The sequence below is a fragment of the Miniopterus natalensis genome, chromosome 19 (assembly GCF_054644295.1).
Source record: "Miniopterus natalensis isolate mMinNat1 chromosome 19, mMinNat1.hap1, whole genome shotgun sequence".
Taxonomy (NCBI): Eukaryota; Metazoa; Chordata; class Mammalia; order Chiroptera; family Miniopteridae; genus Miniopterus; species Miniopterus natalensis.
Window position 1 is genome coordinate 28,769,707 of NC_142099.1, and position 17,796 is coordinate 28,787,502.

The 17,796-nt window shown below is 48.6% G+C and overlaps 1 protein-coding gene across 1 annotated transcript in view; it reads left to right on the top strand.

Annotated features, from left to right (window-relative positions):
• Positions 1-17,796, top strand: part of PLXNA2 (plexin A2) — a 196,859-nt gene that overhangs the window by 25,226 nt on the left and 153,837 nt on the right. Inside the window, exon 3 of the mRNA XM_087827861.1 lies at positions 6,449-6,631. Within this exon, the coding sequence (XP_087683987.1) occupies positions 6,449-6,631 (183 nt within the window). The remainder of the gene's footprint in view (positions 1-6,448; positions 6,632-17,796) is intronic.

Consider the following 17,796-nt stretch of genomic DNA (forward strand, 5'->3'; position numbering starts at 1 on the left):
TGACACAGAGTCTGACATATACCAGACACTCAGGGCATGTTTGTTGATCCATTGAGTCACTCCCAATACAGTTGACCCTTGGAGGTTGGGGCACCAATCCCCTGTGCAGATAAAAATCCACTTAGAACTTTTGACTTCCCAAAATCTTAATTAATAGCCTACTGTTGACTGGAAGCCTTACCCATATGTAAACAGTCGATTAGTACATATATTGTATGCTGTATGTATTACATACCGTATTCTTACAATAAAGTAAGCTAGAGAAAAGAAATGTTATTAAGAAAGTCATAAGGAAGAGAAAATACATTTATAGTATTTATTGGGGGAAAAGCCGCGTGTAAGTAGGCCCGCACAGTTTGAACCCATGTAGTTCAAGGGTCAACAATACATACATATTGGTGCCTACACCACACCAGGTACTCCCAGTTTTGGCAGTGACCCACGCAGCGAAGCCCCCTACCCTCATGGAGCTTTCATTAGTGAGGCAAGACAAATAAATACATAAAATAAATAGCCTGTCAAATGGTGGTGATTGCTGTAGAGAAAACTAAAGCAGAGAAAGGGAAGAGGCAGTACCTGAAAGGGTTGATTCATTGAACAAGGGGCCTTTGCGCAAAGACTGAGGAAGGTAAAGAAGTGAGCCATGTGGGGATCTGGGGAAAACATTCTGGAGAGAGGGAGCAACAAGGGCAGAGCATTCAGGGCATGCCTGGAGTGTGTGAGGACCAGCAAGGACGACACTGCAGGATCAGAGCAGGTGGGGGAGAGAATAGGAGAAGATGAGGCAGTCAGAGGTAACACAGATCAGACGGCGTCTTTTCAGGGTCTTGTAGGCCACCGGGAGACCAAGTTGGAGTGTCCAGTAGGCAGGTGGGTATGGAAGAGAAGGGAGTTAAGCTTGACTGGTAGATTGCAAACTGGGGAAACATAATGGGGTGTCTGGGTGAAGGAAAAGAGGAGAGGAAAGGGAGCTCAGAATCCAGACCAGAAGACAGCAGAGACAAGAAAATCAGTTGCGAGCCACTGTCCTGTCAGAAGCTCAAGTTGCTGCCATCTAAGTGATCACCATGACCCACTCATCCATCATCCATCTGCCTACTCATCCCTTCATCCATCTATTCATCCATCTCTCCCATCTGTTACCTATCCACTGACCTATTCCTCCACCCATTTAAGAATAGAGTATTGAGGATCTTCTATGTGCCCAGCACTGTACCGGGCACTAGGGGTGCAAACATAAAAAGACATGATCACTACTCTCACATATCTCATAATGTAGTGGGGAAGAGAGAAAGAGAAATATCTGGCAATGTAATATAGTTTGGGCTTCAAAGACCACAGTTCAAAGAACCTGTGCTGCTTCCTGGCTTCAGAAAGAGCTTAACTTCGATTTCTACATTATCATCTGTGAAATGGGAATGATCATGCCTACCTCATAGAATGAACAGGTGAGATAATATATGACCAGATTTTCACCATGCCTGGCCTGTTAGGTTTACCATTATTAGTTAACTGGTAAGCCATGTAACAAGTGTTAAGATAGATTCCTGTACAGAGTGCTTTGGACTCTGGATCTGCAGCCTGAGGAAGAATCTGTGACAAAGGGACCCATATGACTGCCTTCTGAGCACCCTAAATGGAAAGTGCCTGTTATTGAGACCAGAAACACTTCTTAAAGCAAGAAAATGGATCATACCTCTTTTATGCTTCTGGTTCCACTATCATTTGCCTGGTATGATAGGATATTGGTTAAGACTATAGGCTTTGAAATACAACAGATTTGTATTTAAAAATCACTTCTACTACTTAAAACTGTGTGGTTTTGGACTAGTTTTGTACCTGGTCTGAGCTGTAATTTTTCATCTTTAAAATAGAGCTAATAGTACTCTCTTTTATGGTTATTATGAAGATCAAATAGAAAATGTATGTCGAATGCTTAGCATAATACCTGACACATAATAAGCATTCAGTAAATGGCAGCTATAATTATTAATATTAATCATAATAATAACCAACTATTTGCTGTTATTTCACTTTTGTAAAATGAGACGGTTGAATTGGAAAATCTCCAAGAGTTCTTTATGGCACTAAAATTCTATAACCTATGGCCCCAACCAATCAGGAGAAATGGAGATGAAATAAAAGGGTTAAGCCCCTCACAGAGTCCTGCCTGGTTCCCACTGCCCAGAGGGGAACTTGTCAGGAGGAAACTGCTGATTCCTGCCTGCTTCTGAGCCAGAGAGTAGAGGAAGCCGACACCCTTCTCTGGCTCCAGTGGCTTGCAGAGAGACAAGCCCGGGCTAAGGACCAAAGAGCAGCAAAGTCACTGGGAGAGAGGTGACAGCAGGTGGGATGAAGACCTCAGAGAAAACAGCCCCTCACCACCATTCCTGGTGCAGCCTTTGCAGTGAGAAGGGGAGGGGAGAGGCTGCAATAGGAGGCGCCTCTTGTAATCCAAGGAGTCCCAGACCTGAGGATCCAGAGGCATTTAGTGGCCTTAGAGGAGGTTAAGCATCAGTGGGAGAAGCTGTGGTCCCAGGGTTTAATTTTAACGTGATCTCTGGACAAACATGGAATTCTCAGGTGAAGGATTTGAATTCTCATAGAAGGGAGGAGGCAGGGGTCTATCATTCATTGAATAGCAGCTTATGTATTCAAGACTGTTCTGGGCAATTGAAATGTTATCTCACTTGATCCTCAGTATGACTCTATGAAGCAAGGATTTTCATCCCCATTTGACAGATCACAGAACAAAGGCTCATGAAGACTACGTACATAGCTTAAATCCACACACCTACAAATGATATAACAAAGAGTAGAATTCACTTCAGCTCATATGACTTCTGAGTCTGTTGGTGGCGAGTATGAAAATGCCAACAGGTGTTAGTGGTGAGTCTGGCTAAGAAAGAATTCAGAGCCAAGACTCAAACTTTAAGAGAAAGTTTACTTACAAAGTCACAGAGGTAGAAGAAGTGAGCTGTAGAAGAAATGGGCTTAAGGAACAAGTTACAGAAACAAAAGAAGTGGGGCCCTTGGAGCTTAGGAGAAAGAGAGAGACAAGGAAAACGAACCTGGGAGGGAAGTGGGAGGGGAAAAGAGCAGGCACACTCCTTAGGGAGCTGCACTGGGTCCTCTGTCTTGAGGGTATTTATCTGGAGGGCTCAGGAGAGGATCCCAATAGAATATTCATCAGCTTTTAAGGTGTGCTCTTTCAGGGTCTCTACTGATTGGTCAGTGCCAGAGCAAGGGGTCATTAGTCCATGCAGCCGGTCCTAATGTTGGCCATGGCATCACTTATCTGGTTTTATTGCTTTTCTGGGCCTGGAGCTGAAACTACAACTGAAGTCTAGGTATATCTGATGCAGGTCAGAACCTCATTGTCCTGGGGGCTTAATGCTTAAGGGCTATACTCCAGCCCCCTCGTCCCTTCCCCTTCTAAGGGGGACTAACCTGAAAGACTAGAAACATGCCAGGGAGGAAAGGTCAAGGGAGAGTCCAAAATGCATGACCAGCGATATGAAAGGTCAGGGAGTCTAAACCAATGACCAGCGCTATGAAAGGTCAGGGGGTCTAAACCAATGACCAGCGATATGCTAGGGGACAAAAGGTTACCCTGAGGAGGACATCCTTGTTTTCTCAGTCTTACCCCTTGCTAGGCACCTGGGGCTTTTTGCCCTGGTGACCCTCTGTACCTGGTCCATGTCCTTGCTCTGTTCGAGTCTGTCTAATTGCCTATCACAAGTCCAAGTTATTTCTGTCCAGCCGTGTTGCTTGAAGGAAAGCCATACTCCACAATCTCACATTTGAACAAAAGTGAAGAGGCATCAGGTGTTTGGGAGTATCTGACCGTTTAAAGGACAAAGAGAAATGTCAGCCATTCCCGGGGGTTTAGGCTCAGAACAAACCATTTTTCTTATGGTCTGCAGATAGAGTCAGGAATCCACGTCGAGAAATCCACAATCACCAGCAGATTTTCGCCTCTTCATCATTTCTCAGAAGCTGGCTTAGACTCTGCCTGTATCCAGACTCTGTAGCCTTATCAGCCTCAGGAGAAAGTGGGAAATAAACTAAAACCATGACAAGGACTTTCAGAAATAATCAATCTAACAGAGTTGAAAGGAAACATGATGATTACATGGTCCAACCCTTTCACTTCACAGATAAGAAAACTGAGGCTCAGAGAGGGTATGTGACACATTAAGGTCATGTGGCTAGATAGCCTTAGAGACAGGACTGCAATCTAGGTCTTCCGAGTTTTCCGGGGCACCTGCTGCCTATGGTGTAGGGATGAGAAAGACAAGTATCAGATATAAATGGTTGTCTCTGCTTCTCTGGCCTGCTTTCCTGGAGAACAAGAAGTTTCCACATGGGCTCCAGTGATGTGCTGGTGAACATTAAACAATTGGCTGTATGCAGGCTGTGATGGTGGTGGTGCTGGGAGCCTTGTCTAGAAGCATTTGCTCATTCCCATGGTGTAAATGCTCCCACTATAGCTGATTTCATGCCACCAGCGTCATATCACTGAATGCAGAGATGTACAGTCAACCCTCCTGAGCTGGCTCCAGCACACCCCTGCTTCATTCACTCCCTTCTCGAGAAGCTTATCCCTCTGCTGGGGCAGGGGGTGGGGGTGCAGTGGTGGCTCCATCTTACCAGAGTTCACAGAGTTCAAGGTTATCCTTAGCTTAAAAGTCAGTTCTCTTTCCTAAATACACTCGCACTCACACACACACGCTCATACGTACACACACACACACAAGAGCAGCCAGTAGCTACCAGTCGCAGGAGCGGCAGCTGTCTATAAAACACCGAGGAATCACAAGATACAAGCCTCTGTTCCTGTGGCCCTCAGCAGGGCGCGGAAGGGAAGACCCTGGATTAATAAACACTTGCTCTAGCTCATAAGCCAGTTATTCCCAGGACATGGTGCTGTTGACGGGTGATGCACCAGCCAGCTATTTCCTGGGAAGGGTGAGAGGAGGAGGTTGAGGGAACAGGTTGCAGGTCCCTCCCTGGTGCTTTCTATGCTATCAGTCATTTCCTTCCTCCTCTGGGATCCCTTTCCAGGCCCAGAAGAAACAGCTGCCACACACACGACTCGGGGCTCTTCCCGGCCCTGCGTCTGCAGCCTCTGCCTACGGGATCCCAGTTGTGCAGTCCACAGGGGCATTTCAGAGGACCCATCACGGCCCAGCCTCAGGATGGGCACTGGGCGGAGAACACAGGCTCCTTGGCAGCCCCTGTCCTCAGGAAGTATGCAGTCTTTTTTATTTAACTGAATGAGATCTTAGAAATAATCAACTTAACATCCCCTTCAACAGCAACCAAAGAGGATGTTACTGGTCCAAGTTTATACTTAGAGGTACTTAGTGGTAGAGCAGAGGCTGGAATTCAGGTCTTCCTACTTTCTGTCCAGCTATTTTTTTTTCTTTCAAACGTGTCCTAGTCTCACCTGGCCAGTGTGGCTCAGCAGTTGACTATCGATCCATGAACCAAGAGGTCACTGATTTGATTTCAGGTCAGGGCACATGCCTGGGTTGTGGGCTTGATCCCCAGTGGGGGGGGGGGGCATGCAGGAGGCAGCCAATCCATGTTTCTCTCTCATCTATGTTTCTATCTCAATATCCCTCTCCCTTCCTCTCTCTCTGAAAATAAATGATTTTTTAAAAAAAGAAGTGCCCTGGTCTCTCCTGAAAGATACACAGAAGCAGAACAGCACTCCCTTCAAATGTCTGGTAATAGGAAGGGCATCTATCACCCGAACATGGCTGAAGACCTGTACTGGACAACAGTGGAAATCATTACATAACATAAAACTCTCTTGCATTATTTCATTTGCTCCTCAATTCTCTCAGAAATGTGGGCAGGTAGTTTGACAAATGAAGAAACGGAGGTTTATATAGATTAAGTAACTTTTTCAAAGTGTCAGTTTCTGTTCAACCTTAGGATGACCATTTTCAATCTATCCGCAGTACAGAATGTGGTCAATAGTTGGCTTAAAATCCTTTATGCCCAAAGGGAGGCCTTTCATCCCAAGACACAAACAAGAAATCTTTTCCAGGCTGGTAGAAATCCAAGGTGGTTGCCTCTAAACTGAACCTCTACTGTCTAAATAGAAAGATCTCCACAAAATGGCATGGTCCACAGGGACATCAGAATGACCAGAAAATGAGTTTAAGCCACAGTTTTACAAATCACCCCTGGATTTCAATGGGTGACTGCAGGTGAGTGAGGAAGGCCGTCGGTTCCCCTCTCTAGTTTCACAGGATGCTCTGCGGGATTCGTGGGTCCGCTGGTGAGATGCTGTTTGCAGCATGTGTAAGGGCCCTGCACCCTGTACCTTGCTGAATGAAGCCTGGTGTCCTAGGGCTGGCGATAGGGGGTACGCTATCGACTGACTGCCATGACTTTGCTGTTATTCACTCCATTTTCCTCCCTTCCCCTCTAGCCGGTCCCCATCGATGACAACTTCTGTGGATTAGACATCAACCAGCCGCTTGGAGGTTCCACTCCCGTGGAAGGCTTGACCCTGTACACCACCAGCCGGGATCGCATGACCTCAGTGGCCTCATACGTTTACAATGGCTACAGTGTGGTCTTTGTGGGGACTAAGAGTGGCAAGCTGAAAAAGGTAAGAGCCTGTGTCCCTCGACACCTCCGTGCCCTTCAGCTCCTCAGCTGGGAGCCCCTCTGGAAGGCAGCTGTTGGTGGAGAGTGAACTACAGGCAACTCTGATTTTCTTGGTGGATGGGGTCAGATAGTGGAGCAGGTAGGGGTTAATTTTGCGGCTTCTCTTCTAGCTGTTTCCCCCAGCCATCAGTCAATGAGTGTCTAGGAAATGCAAACATATTTCAGTATTGCCCACACTTTAAGGAATTAGGGAGGTGCGTGTGCCTAAGGGAGAAAACCCTTCACTCTTCATCTCCAAGTCAACCAGAACTGATCTGATGTTTTGATCCTCTGTATTATAAATCGCCAACATTACAGATTCCTCCCCGCCGCCTGGAGAGTTGATGGTACTGGTCAAAAGTCTTTGTTGAGTCCAAAGCAGCTGGTTAAAGCAGATTATGGGTCTCCATTCAAAAAACATGGGCAAATGGTGGGGCTGCTCTCTGAGGGTAGACAGTGCCTGGGTAAGAGGCCGTTGTTCTGTTTTCCCTCTTCCTGCAATTACAGAGTCTTCCCCATTCCTCCATTGCCACCCCCCTCCCCCAAGACTTGAGCTTCCAGGAGGAAGTAGGCATCTTACCCTATGGCTGCACTAGGCACCTCTGCCAGCTGGAGGGCATGGGCTGTCTGGGCTGGCGGCGTGGGCGGCCTCTTGTGCAGCAGGCTGAAGCCAGTAGCTTGTACCTGCTTGTCTGGTGCTTGGGTGCGGAGACGGAGCACAGTCTGGTTCATTATGTGGGATTACAGTGGCCACATTCTTTCCGGTCCCAGCTAATCCCTTTTTCCTAAACTTACCCTCCTGCCACCTTTCCCCTGTGCCCCCACTTGTAGATCAAGGCACATGCAAGACCTCACCAGGTCTCACCCTTGATGTCGACATCACCTCTGCAGCTCTTTCCTCCTAATCCGTTTAGAGCCCCGGAGAGATGTTGTTTGGGATGTGGAGGGGGTGGCAGGGAGGGAGCCTGAGGAAGAATTTCCGTGATCTGCTTGTTCTGAGCTGCTGCCAAAGGAGGTGAGAACAACTGGCCTGGGTTTGTGTGGGTGCTGAACCCTCCAGACCTCTTCTGGTGTTCTTGAGACCAACGCCCTTTAACCCTTTCTCACTCTGTGGAAAGGTTCCTGTGCTCTGCCCGCTCCTCTGCCTGGGGCTGTGGACCCTGGCTGGGTGTTTAGGCTCATGGAAGGGAGGATGAGTGTGCTCCTGCTTTCCCAAAGGGGGGGTGAGGGGGACTGCTTTATGAGAGCCCACTAAGATTTTAAAAGAGACATATTCCACCAAGGCAGGGCTCAACTTGGAGCCTGAGGCTGGCCACTTCCCTGCTCAGCAGGCTTACCTTACAATTGGGTAGACTGCTCCTTGCAAGGGGGCGTTGGGCCAAGGGGCCTAGGGGAGCTGAAATCTAGCCTCAGCTCTCCTTGTCAAGCCATGTACCCTTGGGTATAAACATTCACCCAGATGCGCTCCTCTTACTAATCTATCTGCCCATAGAGATCACCTTTTTCTAAACTACACAAAAACTACCTAGGGTCCAGCAGTAGCCACAGGTGTTCTGGATCATTCGTGTAACTCTGTCTCCTTTATTCTCTTGAAAGTTTTATTAAAAGCAGGGGCCATGCCTTATTCATATGCATTTCCTTCTTTCTACCTGATTTTTTCACTCTGTGGTCACACATGGGATAAGCCTTTAAAATGTTTTGAAAAATAGAACCATTCTCTAAGGAAACTTAGAGATCATCTGGCCTAATATTCTCACTATTCAGCAGGGAAACTGAGGCCCAGAGAAGAAAAGCGATCTGTTCAAACCTAGAGACTAAAACAAGTTGTTTCTTGCCCTGACACCTAGTTTGACGCCATTGTTACTTAAAGAGGGGGCCACAGAGCCCAGGGATGGAGGCTCCAGGCTTGCTGCGGGGTTCAGCCAGGGGCTGGTGCCCCTGCTCCTTTTGGTCTTAGATGTGAGTTAAGGAGTTAGTGTTTGCTGAATGGACGGGTGAAGACTGAACAGAGGAGGAACGACCCAGCCAGACTTAAAAGGACGCTGTGCTGACCTTCCTCGCATCCCTGTGCATCTTGCATAGAACAAGGGACAGCTCGGGGCATCTTTCCAAGCCACACACCCAAGCGAGCAAAGTTCTCCAAACCCTGGCAGACAAGTCGCTATGGGGGCAATGCAGTGGGTTCAAGGGCAAGGCTAGGAGCGGGGCTGCCCTCAGCTTGTTGCAACCTGCAGGCTGGCTGCTCCTTTTCACTCTTTGCTTTGCCTTGCTTTGACTGTTTCTATGAGCTCATAATACCCCTGCTTCTTTGTGCAACTCGCCCTTTCTTCCCACCCACACTCCTTTAAGGCACCTGGTACTCACACCCCGGCTCCCGCTGGCCTCCCGCTTACCCACCCATCCCTCTCCAGAGAAATGGCCCATGAGGAATTTATGGAATGTCCCCAGGAAACCCTACCATGGTCCAGGCCCCATAGCTCTTTCAACACAGGAAGGAAAATGGAAAAAAAGAGCTAAGAGTGTAGAGAGGGGAGGGAAGCAGGCTGTGTCAGAGCTGCGGGCTTTTTCCCGGCCCGCTGCGGCGTCTGTCAGACTGCCCAGCCCTCATGTATCTCAGCCCATAAGAAGAGGAAATCCCTGAGAGGGGAAGTTCAGAGGAAGCAGGGACTCACGATGAGCACCTAAGCACGAGGCCACTGCCTCAGAGTCACAAATATGCAGAAGGACCCGCAGGAAAAGGGACAAGACCTTAAAACCAAGATGTGAGATGTGAGATGCTTGCACAGGCATACAGGTGACAAGAAGGCAGGGGAAGCTTCACCACTGGGATGGAACAGTTCCAGAGAAACCAGCTGCAATAGAGCAATCGATCCAGAAGGCTTTGTCAGGGAGGAAGATAGCCAGGCTCTGCTTAAAGACTGAAACAGGTGTTGCCTGGCTGGCATGGCTCAGCGGTTGAGCATTGACCTAGGAATCAGGAGGTCACAGTTCAATTCCTGGTCAGGGCACATGCCTGGGTTTCGGGCTCAATCCCCAGTAGGGATTGCACAGGAGGCAGCCGATCAGTGACTCTCTCTTATCCATGTTTTTATCTCTCTCTTCCTCTCTCTGAAATCAATAAAAAAAAAAAATATTTTAAATAAAGAAAAACTGAGACAGGTCAACGGATGAGTTGGAGCTATGAGAGAAGGGCACTCTAGACCATGGGTGCCACATTGAGAAGATGCAATGCATGTGCCAGGAGGGTCTAGGGTGCACTTGGGGGTACAGGTAGAGTGCCATGAGGACCCAAGCCCACAGAGAAGCAAGGGAGAAGGACCTTGGGACTTTCACTGACCACAAGGTGACAGGAGTCAACTGTGTGATACAAATGAGCCAAGTTAGTTAGTCTTCATAACACTAACAGAAGGACCATTTCCAGGTCATGAGGAGAGGTGGCTCCACATTGGAGATAACATTGGAAGAGGGCCTTAAGCCTGCTAACGTGTGAGATAAACAAGAACTGGAAGGATGTGGAAGTCATGCTATATAAAGAATATTGTTAAAAAGATGTTAAGCCAAGGTAAGAAGAGTAAATGAGGAGACCAGACAGTTTTCTTCAGATACTGTAATTTACTGAGCACGTATTATGTGTCAGGTGTCATCCTCAGAGCTTTAAATCTATTAACTCACTCAGTGTGTAACTCCATAAGGTAAGTGCTGTTTTACATACGAGGAAATGCAGGCCAAGAAAGGTAAAGAAATGAGTCTAAGGCCCCATAGCAAGTAAATGGTAGACCCAGGATTTGAACCTTGATCGTCAGGTTTACTTAGTCATTAAGTAAAGATGAATTAGACTTATTTGCTGTGACCCCAGAGAGCAGAATAGGGCCATTGGGTAGGCGTGACAGTAAATTAACTTTCCACTTTAAAAAAGGAAGCTCCTTACAGCCAAACTGTTAATGGAGAGAGTTGACTCAAGAGGTAGTGAGCTCCCAGTCAGTGGAAATATTCAGGCAGAGACCGGATCATCCTGGATCAGGGAAGCTGTAGGGGGTCTCCTGCGCTAACATGACCTTTGCAATTCTACGGCCAGTCTTTCTCTGCCTCCTTTGGTGAGAGTGGGTGATAAGGGTGGGCAGGCTGTGGCAGAGCACAGGAGCAAAGACGGGGAGGCCAAGGCCCCTGGGTGTGGGCTTTGAAATCATGGCTGGGTTCGAGCTTGCCCTCAGAGCGTGGTGAAAAGCCCCCAGGGTCGAGGAGTAGGTGCTTGGCACAGACCGGGAAAGGCTTCTCCAAGGTGACGAGGGTAGGAGGCCTGGGGCAGGAGCTAGGGGAGCGACGGCAGGCTGTTCTGGGCCGGTTGACTGCGATGACATGCTCCTGGCTAAGAGCAGGCAGTGGGAGGCCAGAGACGAGATGCTGGGAGCTAAGGCCAAAGCACACAGAGGAAGAGCAACAGTTGGAGGAAGAGCAGTGGTAACAGGAACTGCAGCCTCATTTAATTCAGCTTCCCAGGTGGAAGGGAGGAGGCCAGGTGAAGCACAAGTCCTGGGGCAAAGGAGGGAAGGGCCCAGCTGAGAAGGCAGAAGCCACCAGGACATTGGGGGAAGGACTCATGTCCCTTCCCTCGCTGGGGCAAAGTCCCTGAGGCTCCTTCTCTTCATCTGCAGCTGCTAACACTGCTGCTTCAGCCCAGGCCTCCTCTAGCCCCGGGCCTTACAGCAGCAGGTAGTGCTGGCTCTCTGATCTCTGTCCCCCCTGGAAACTGCACTGGAAACTTGCCTGCTGCCCAGAGCCTGGTGAGGTGTCCTGGTCCACCCTGTCCCTGAAACGTCTGAGTAATGCCCTCCTCAGACCCCTCACAGCACATAGTTTTGCTCTGACAACATCTGACCCTGAAGCAGCTACGTGTGCCCACCTCTCTTGAGATTCCCAGATCCTCGAGGACAGGGACCCACCTTTCGTATTTATGTCACCCAGCCCCACTGTCAGATCCAACATCTCTCACACATTAGGTGCTCATTAAATTTATGTCGAACTTACTGGGTACCTCCTCCTTGCCAGACACCTTTTTGCACAGATTAGAATAGATCAGACACCAAGAGTGACTCCTGTTGACGTGGCTGGTTTGCAAAGGAAGGAAGTTATTGTGTGTTGCGTAGGCTGGGGGGGGGGGGGAGGGGGGAGGGTTGGGGAGGAAGCCTCGGGAACAAGAGAACTGAGGATGGGTTACAGGAAAAGTTTGTTTGCTGGTTAACAACACTTGGAAGAGGGTAGGGTGGTACTCTCAGGGATGTTGACTGCGGGGGAAGCAGGGGGTGGCGTTTATATTGTTGCTAGAGATCCCTAGAATAGCATGGGGGGCAGGCATCCAGCTCACCGGGATCCGAGGCTGGCGTGCCTACAGCAAGGAGGCAGGTACAAAGGCTCAGGTAACCACCGCTATCCCTGTGCCCTTTTCAAGTTCTGGGGTGGGGGTGGCCTCTTTTGGCACCACCTTATTTCCCATTACCTAACAGCCAGCTGCAGAAGTGCCTGTGAAACTCTTGAGGAAAATTCTTTCTGCCTTTCCCTAAGGGACATACCAAGGCAAGGTCTCCAGTCCGCAGCCCACAGGAAGCGCTGACGTCCCAGCCCTATTCTTCTCTCTGTAATCTCACCAACAATTTGCTAAGCAAAGCCAGGAAAACTAAGCTTCTTGTAGTAGCAGCTTAGGGGCTGGAAAGAATCCATCCAGAGCACGAAAGTATTAATTCTCCCAGGCCTCGGAATGATTGCTGTTAACTTGATAACGCTGATTACTTACAAGATACCTTTCCATGGTCCCTTCTGTCTTCCACAGATACTTCCATTAAGTGTGGTGTTCGTCCCCTGCATCTCTGCTCCATTTTACAGATGTGCAAAACTGAGCCACAGAGATAATTTTTAAATATCTTGCCCAAGGTTATATGGCCCCTCCATGGGCAATATTGACATTGGCGATTATACTTCCTTCCAAAACACACACAGAAGTTCCTAACCTTTGACTTGGCTCCCTCATGGGGTGGAGTTGTCTTGGCAGACAGAAGGCCGAGTTGGATGAAACGCTGAGAAACATGCCTTTCTCTCTGTGCCAGCCCCACCAAACAATAGCCACTCATTCCTCTGAGTGGAAATGATTCACTCGTCTCTCAGTGTGAACCCTAGATCCTGTAAACAGCCAGGGCTGCGAGTCCAATTCCAGGAGACCTCCCGGCTCTCCTGGGACCTGTGACTACTCAGCCAATGCCCTAAGTCCCCGGGCATCTCAGCAGTGCTGGGGCTGGGGGGGGCAGGGGTCGAGGGGAGACACCTTCTCTCCCTTCCCCGGAGCCTGCGTGGAAGAGACCGGTGGTGGCTCGGAACTCACCGCCACAGCCCTAGGAATGAGTCTGGCTCCCTGCCCAGACTCCTGCCGCCAAACTCGCTGTTTGTTTTGTTGTTTTATAGCCCTCTTGAGTCCAGAGAGCTGGTCTTCTGAAAGCTGGGAAAGGCAGCATTTGGTTGGCACAGGGAAGGAGGCATATTTACAGAGTCCCCCTCCACACTACTGACCCCCCTCTTCCCCCTGCTTGACCATGACAGGTGTAGAGAGGGGGTGTGGGTTTCTATCCATAGCCCCAGTGACCCCAGGGGAGGAGGCCCTGATCTCCCAGAGCCGGGCTGAAAGGGAGGCACTGAAGACGCATTTATTTTTTTGCACCTTTTGTGCAGCTCTTAATATGCTTCAATCCTGGACAATCCCTGTAGGAGGCATCAGGCTGTGTACTCAGCAGGCCGCTTCATATCCAAAAGTTTGCCCCCTTGGAGCTCAGGGCTTCATCACAGGTTGGGGTGAGGGAGGGGGTGGAGCTCACGGAATCCAGGTGACCCAAATAGGCTGTGCAAAATCTCCAAGAGGCCAAGGTACTAAAGTTACAGAGCTCTCATCTTTAGGAAAACACAAACCACGCAGATGCATATCTTTCAGCCCAGGGTGCCTTGCCTGCCTGTGGAACAGGGTTGGAAGGGACCTCCAGAGACCAGAGAGTCCAGGCCAGTTGTCTGCCTTCAAGTAGGAATTGATTTCCATAACAAAGAGTATATGAGCTTATAGGATGCCCCCCTAACTCCAGCTTCCTTGGGTGTAAAATGAGAATAACTATAATATCTGCCTCATGAGATCGTAACCAGGATTAAATGGAATAATCCATTATTGAACGAAAACTTATTGAATACCTACTATGTGCCATTTGTTGGGTATAATTAGTGAACAAAATAATCAAAATTGCCTTTCCTAATGAAGGTTATATCTTAATGTGGGAAGACAGAAAAAAAAAAACATGGGTAAACACAATATAGAATGCTTAGGAGATAATTAGTGCTGATGGAAAAAATAGAGCATAATGAACTAATTCCAGGCAAGTGCGGTGCCGAGCTAGAGCGTATGTGAACTTGAGTATTACCACTGTTGCTACTGAACTTGTGAGCCTCGATTTTTTTCCTCTGTGGAGCGGGTAGTAATGAACACTTTGCATGGTTATTGTAAGGACTAAATGAAAGCAAGTTCTTAGTCTGGTGCTTGGCACAGAAGTTTTTTTCATGATTATCACTAACATCTTTGAGTCCCCCCCCCCCCCCAACTCACTCTACTCTGGCTCCCTGGGGAAGTGGAGCTGTCATATCGGCCTCCTTTTTAGTGACATGTTTGCAAGGTCAGATGGAGGAAGAGAATCCTGCCCCCTGCCCCCAGCCCTGAGTCATGGGAAAACATACTTAGAAGACAAGACCAGCTGAGCCGAACTAATCTACTCCTGCTGGACGTTGGCACCAGCTGCATTAGTCACCAGTGAGAGCTTTCCGGGTTCCCTATCGCCAAACTATGCACGGACCCCCTCCCCAGGGTGGGGCTGGGGAAGTGGCCGGTCAGCTCTTGCAGCTTTACAGAACTAACTAAAACAGGCCTATTTGGTGCCCTTTGCACGCTCCCAAGGCGACCATAACATCCTAGGGCTACACAGCTCTATGTGAGATTAACTGTGTGATCTTGGGGGACTTCAGTTTCCTCCACTGGTCCACTAATGCTACCTTGTGAGATTGCTGTGCACGTCAGACATGGAGGGTGTAAGGTTACCTAATGCAGAGACCGATGCATAGTAGGTGCTTAATAAATTGCAGCCATTGCTGCTCTCACTACTCTCACTACGAACATGACTCACTAATATTGCTACTGCCCCCCTACACTGTTACCATGCTTTTCTTCCAAGGGCCCAGCCAGATTCCCTCGGTTTCTATTATCTCCTTAATCCCATGACATTTTGAATAAACAGGAAGGGTTGGGATATTTCTCTGCTCTGTTGCACATAGTAATACTCAGATTATGGACTTACTCAGGGTCACACGGTAAATAAAGGGAAGATGTGAGAATTGGAACCAGAGCTACAAATATTTCAGGTGGAGATGAGCCCAGCATATGCTTAGGTCACTTTCATAGTCCAAAGATGACAAAGCTAAAAGCTTGTAGCTACTTGAACTTCTATTTCCTTCCTGTTTTCATGTGTTCTTCTGTCCTGGGAAGCAAGTGCAGAGATGCAGGTGGTAAAGGTCAGCTAAGGTCTGTCCTTCAGAGTCTCCTCTTGGGATTCTGTCGCTCTCCTGCTCTCAGCTTCTAGAAAGGTTTCTGGGCTCCAAGGTGGGGCAGAAGTTTAGAAGCTGGTGCCTCTCGAGTTGTCCAATCAGCCATCACTGCCTGATACCACATTCTGGTTTTCTGTTTCAAAGGCTGCTGCCACCAGTTGGATGTCCCCACCTAAACTGAGAGGGGCAGTGGCATCAATAGCTTTAGTGACAAATCCAGACTCCTCAAGCTTTACTGTCACAGTGGGCGAGAGCACAGCCAAGGAAGGGGGAGAGACCATGGAGCTGGGACCCTGCAGAGGGTTCAGGGACATGCCCCCAGGGGGAAGGTTGACTCTATCCCACAAGGTCAAGAATCTCCCTCTGATTTTATAGCTAAAAAGGACCTCAAAAAACTGGTCCAGCCTATAGACTTTGGGCAGTTGAGATATTTATTCTATTTTTATGGATAAGACAGCGGAGGCCTAGAAAGGTTAAGTGATCTGCACAAAATCACCGAGGTTCTTGGCAACATAGGCAAGACTAAAATCCAGGTCTTTAGGTTCCAATTTTTGAACTCTCTGTATCAAATGAAAGAACGTTACCTCTGCACAAAGCATCAGACTAACCCCTGCCTTCCCCTAGCATGCAAGCATTTCCTAATCAGGACTTAAAATTGTTCTGGGGATCACTCTACCTAAGGCAAGAGTCTCACTGAGTGTCCTACCACAGGCCTGACCATGCAGCCTTGCTCTGGGGTGACCAGCTTCCCTGAGCCCTCACCCCACATGTCTCAGGGATGTTACTAGAGCCTGGCCAGCAAGGAGGCCTATTTAATCACAAAATCCATGCCTTGGGGCTAAGAAGTTCTGACAAATCATAGCACTGAATTGGGAATCTCAAGTCTTACATGTTAGTTCTCTCTCTAGGCATTCCACTTTTGGGGACGTGGAGGGTCTATTACAAATTAAGCACTTACTCGCTAAGCCCTGGGATAAGTGTAGTTGTTTGTTTTTTTCAGTTAAGCCTCACACTACTCTTATAAGATAAGAATTAATATTATGTCCATTTTCCGGATGAGCAAACTGAGCTCTAAGTTAGGTAACCTGCCAGAGTCACATTGCTACCAAGTGGAGAGCTAGAATTTGAATCCAGACCTCTCTGACTCCAGACCTGTGCTTCGTTGACCACCAGCTTTTAGCACTCTGATTCCGTTTGTCCACCCGTAACCCACCAGTGGCCCTACAGAGAGCTACCAGGAGATGCAGAGAGGAGTAGAAGAGCTAACACTTTGAGCTTTTTCCAGCAAAGATGCCCTGGAAACCCAGGACATGGCAGCTGTCACCTCGGCACACGCTGCCTTGTGTCCCTCCCTTCAGGCCTCCCTCTCCCCCTTCCCACCCAGCCCAGCCCAGGCCACAATGGATGGGGTGGCAGCCTTTTGTGCCACACACAGTCCCAGCTGACTCCCCTTTCTCCAGGCATCATTGTTTGCTGTGAGCTCTCTGAAGGGGAGACAAAGGAGTATTGCTGACAAGGCCAAGAGCTGCTGTGTAAAGCGAGGGGCCTGGTCCCATCACCCGTGCATCCCTTGAAGCCCCAGGGCTCTTCTTCAAAGGCGCTGTCTGGGATCTTTTGTGTGCCAGTCATACCCATTCAGAGCTGGCCGGGCAAAGAAGGAGGACACTGAAAAATGGAGTCATTTTCGTCTGGTAAAATTGGAGGCGACATTAATGCAATAGTTAACAGCAGACCACGTGTGGGGGGAAGGGGCAGGATGCTTGTTCTCTGTTTACGGGCTTATGCAATTCCATCAATATTGATGCCTGATGCCTTTGATTCTGACACTAATCATTGCTATGAATTAAATTTTCAGCCATATAATTAGGATTGCTATTAATAGGGCCCTGAGCTAAGCACTACGATACAGCATGTCTTTTTCTTGATAGAAAATGGCATCCTTGGCACTCAGCTAATGGGGCGCACCTGGGATTTGCCAAGAATGATATGAAAATTATACCTTCTATATTGGTTCTGGGCCTTTACTAAAATACCAGCGAGCAAAGGTGAGGCTGGACGAAAGGCTCTCTCCTGCCCAGTGCTGTGGGCAGCAATTAGGTATCTCGCAGGCTCTTTAAAGTCTTCAGGAAAGAATATGCCAGAGCCAGTGTTGGTCGCTTATGGTCAAGCCTTGGACAGCTCACCGTCAGGAAGGTCTCCCTTAAATCTGACCTAATGCTGGCTAGCTTAGCCTAGGAGACCAGATGCTTTGGTAGTTTCTTCCTCAGACTTTAAGGTGGCAATGAGCCAACTAAGGAAAGAGGAACATCTCCTATGCCCTAAGCGTGGGTAATGGGGCTGAGTCCAGTTGAGCCTCATTTCTCAGTAGGTGATTGGGCAAGACCCCCACTCAGAACCGATTCCCAGGACCCCCACCCAGAGCACTCATAAAAGAGCCTCCTGCTACACCTGGTGGGGAAGATGAGCTCTCCCATGGCCAGATGCTTCTCTAGGTAAATGTGCGGCGTTGGC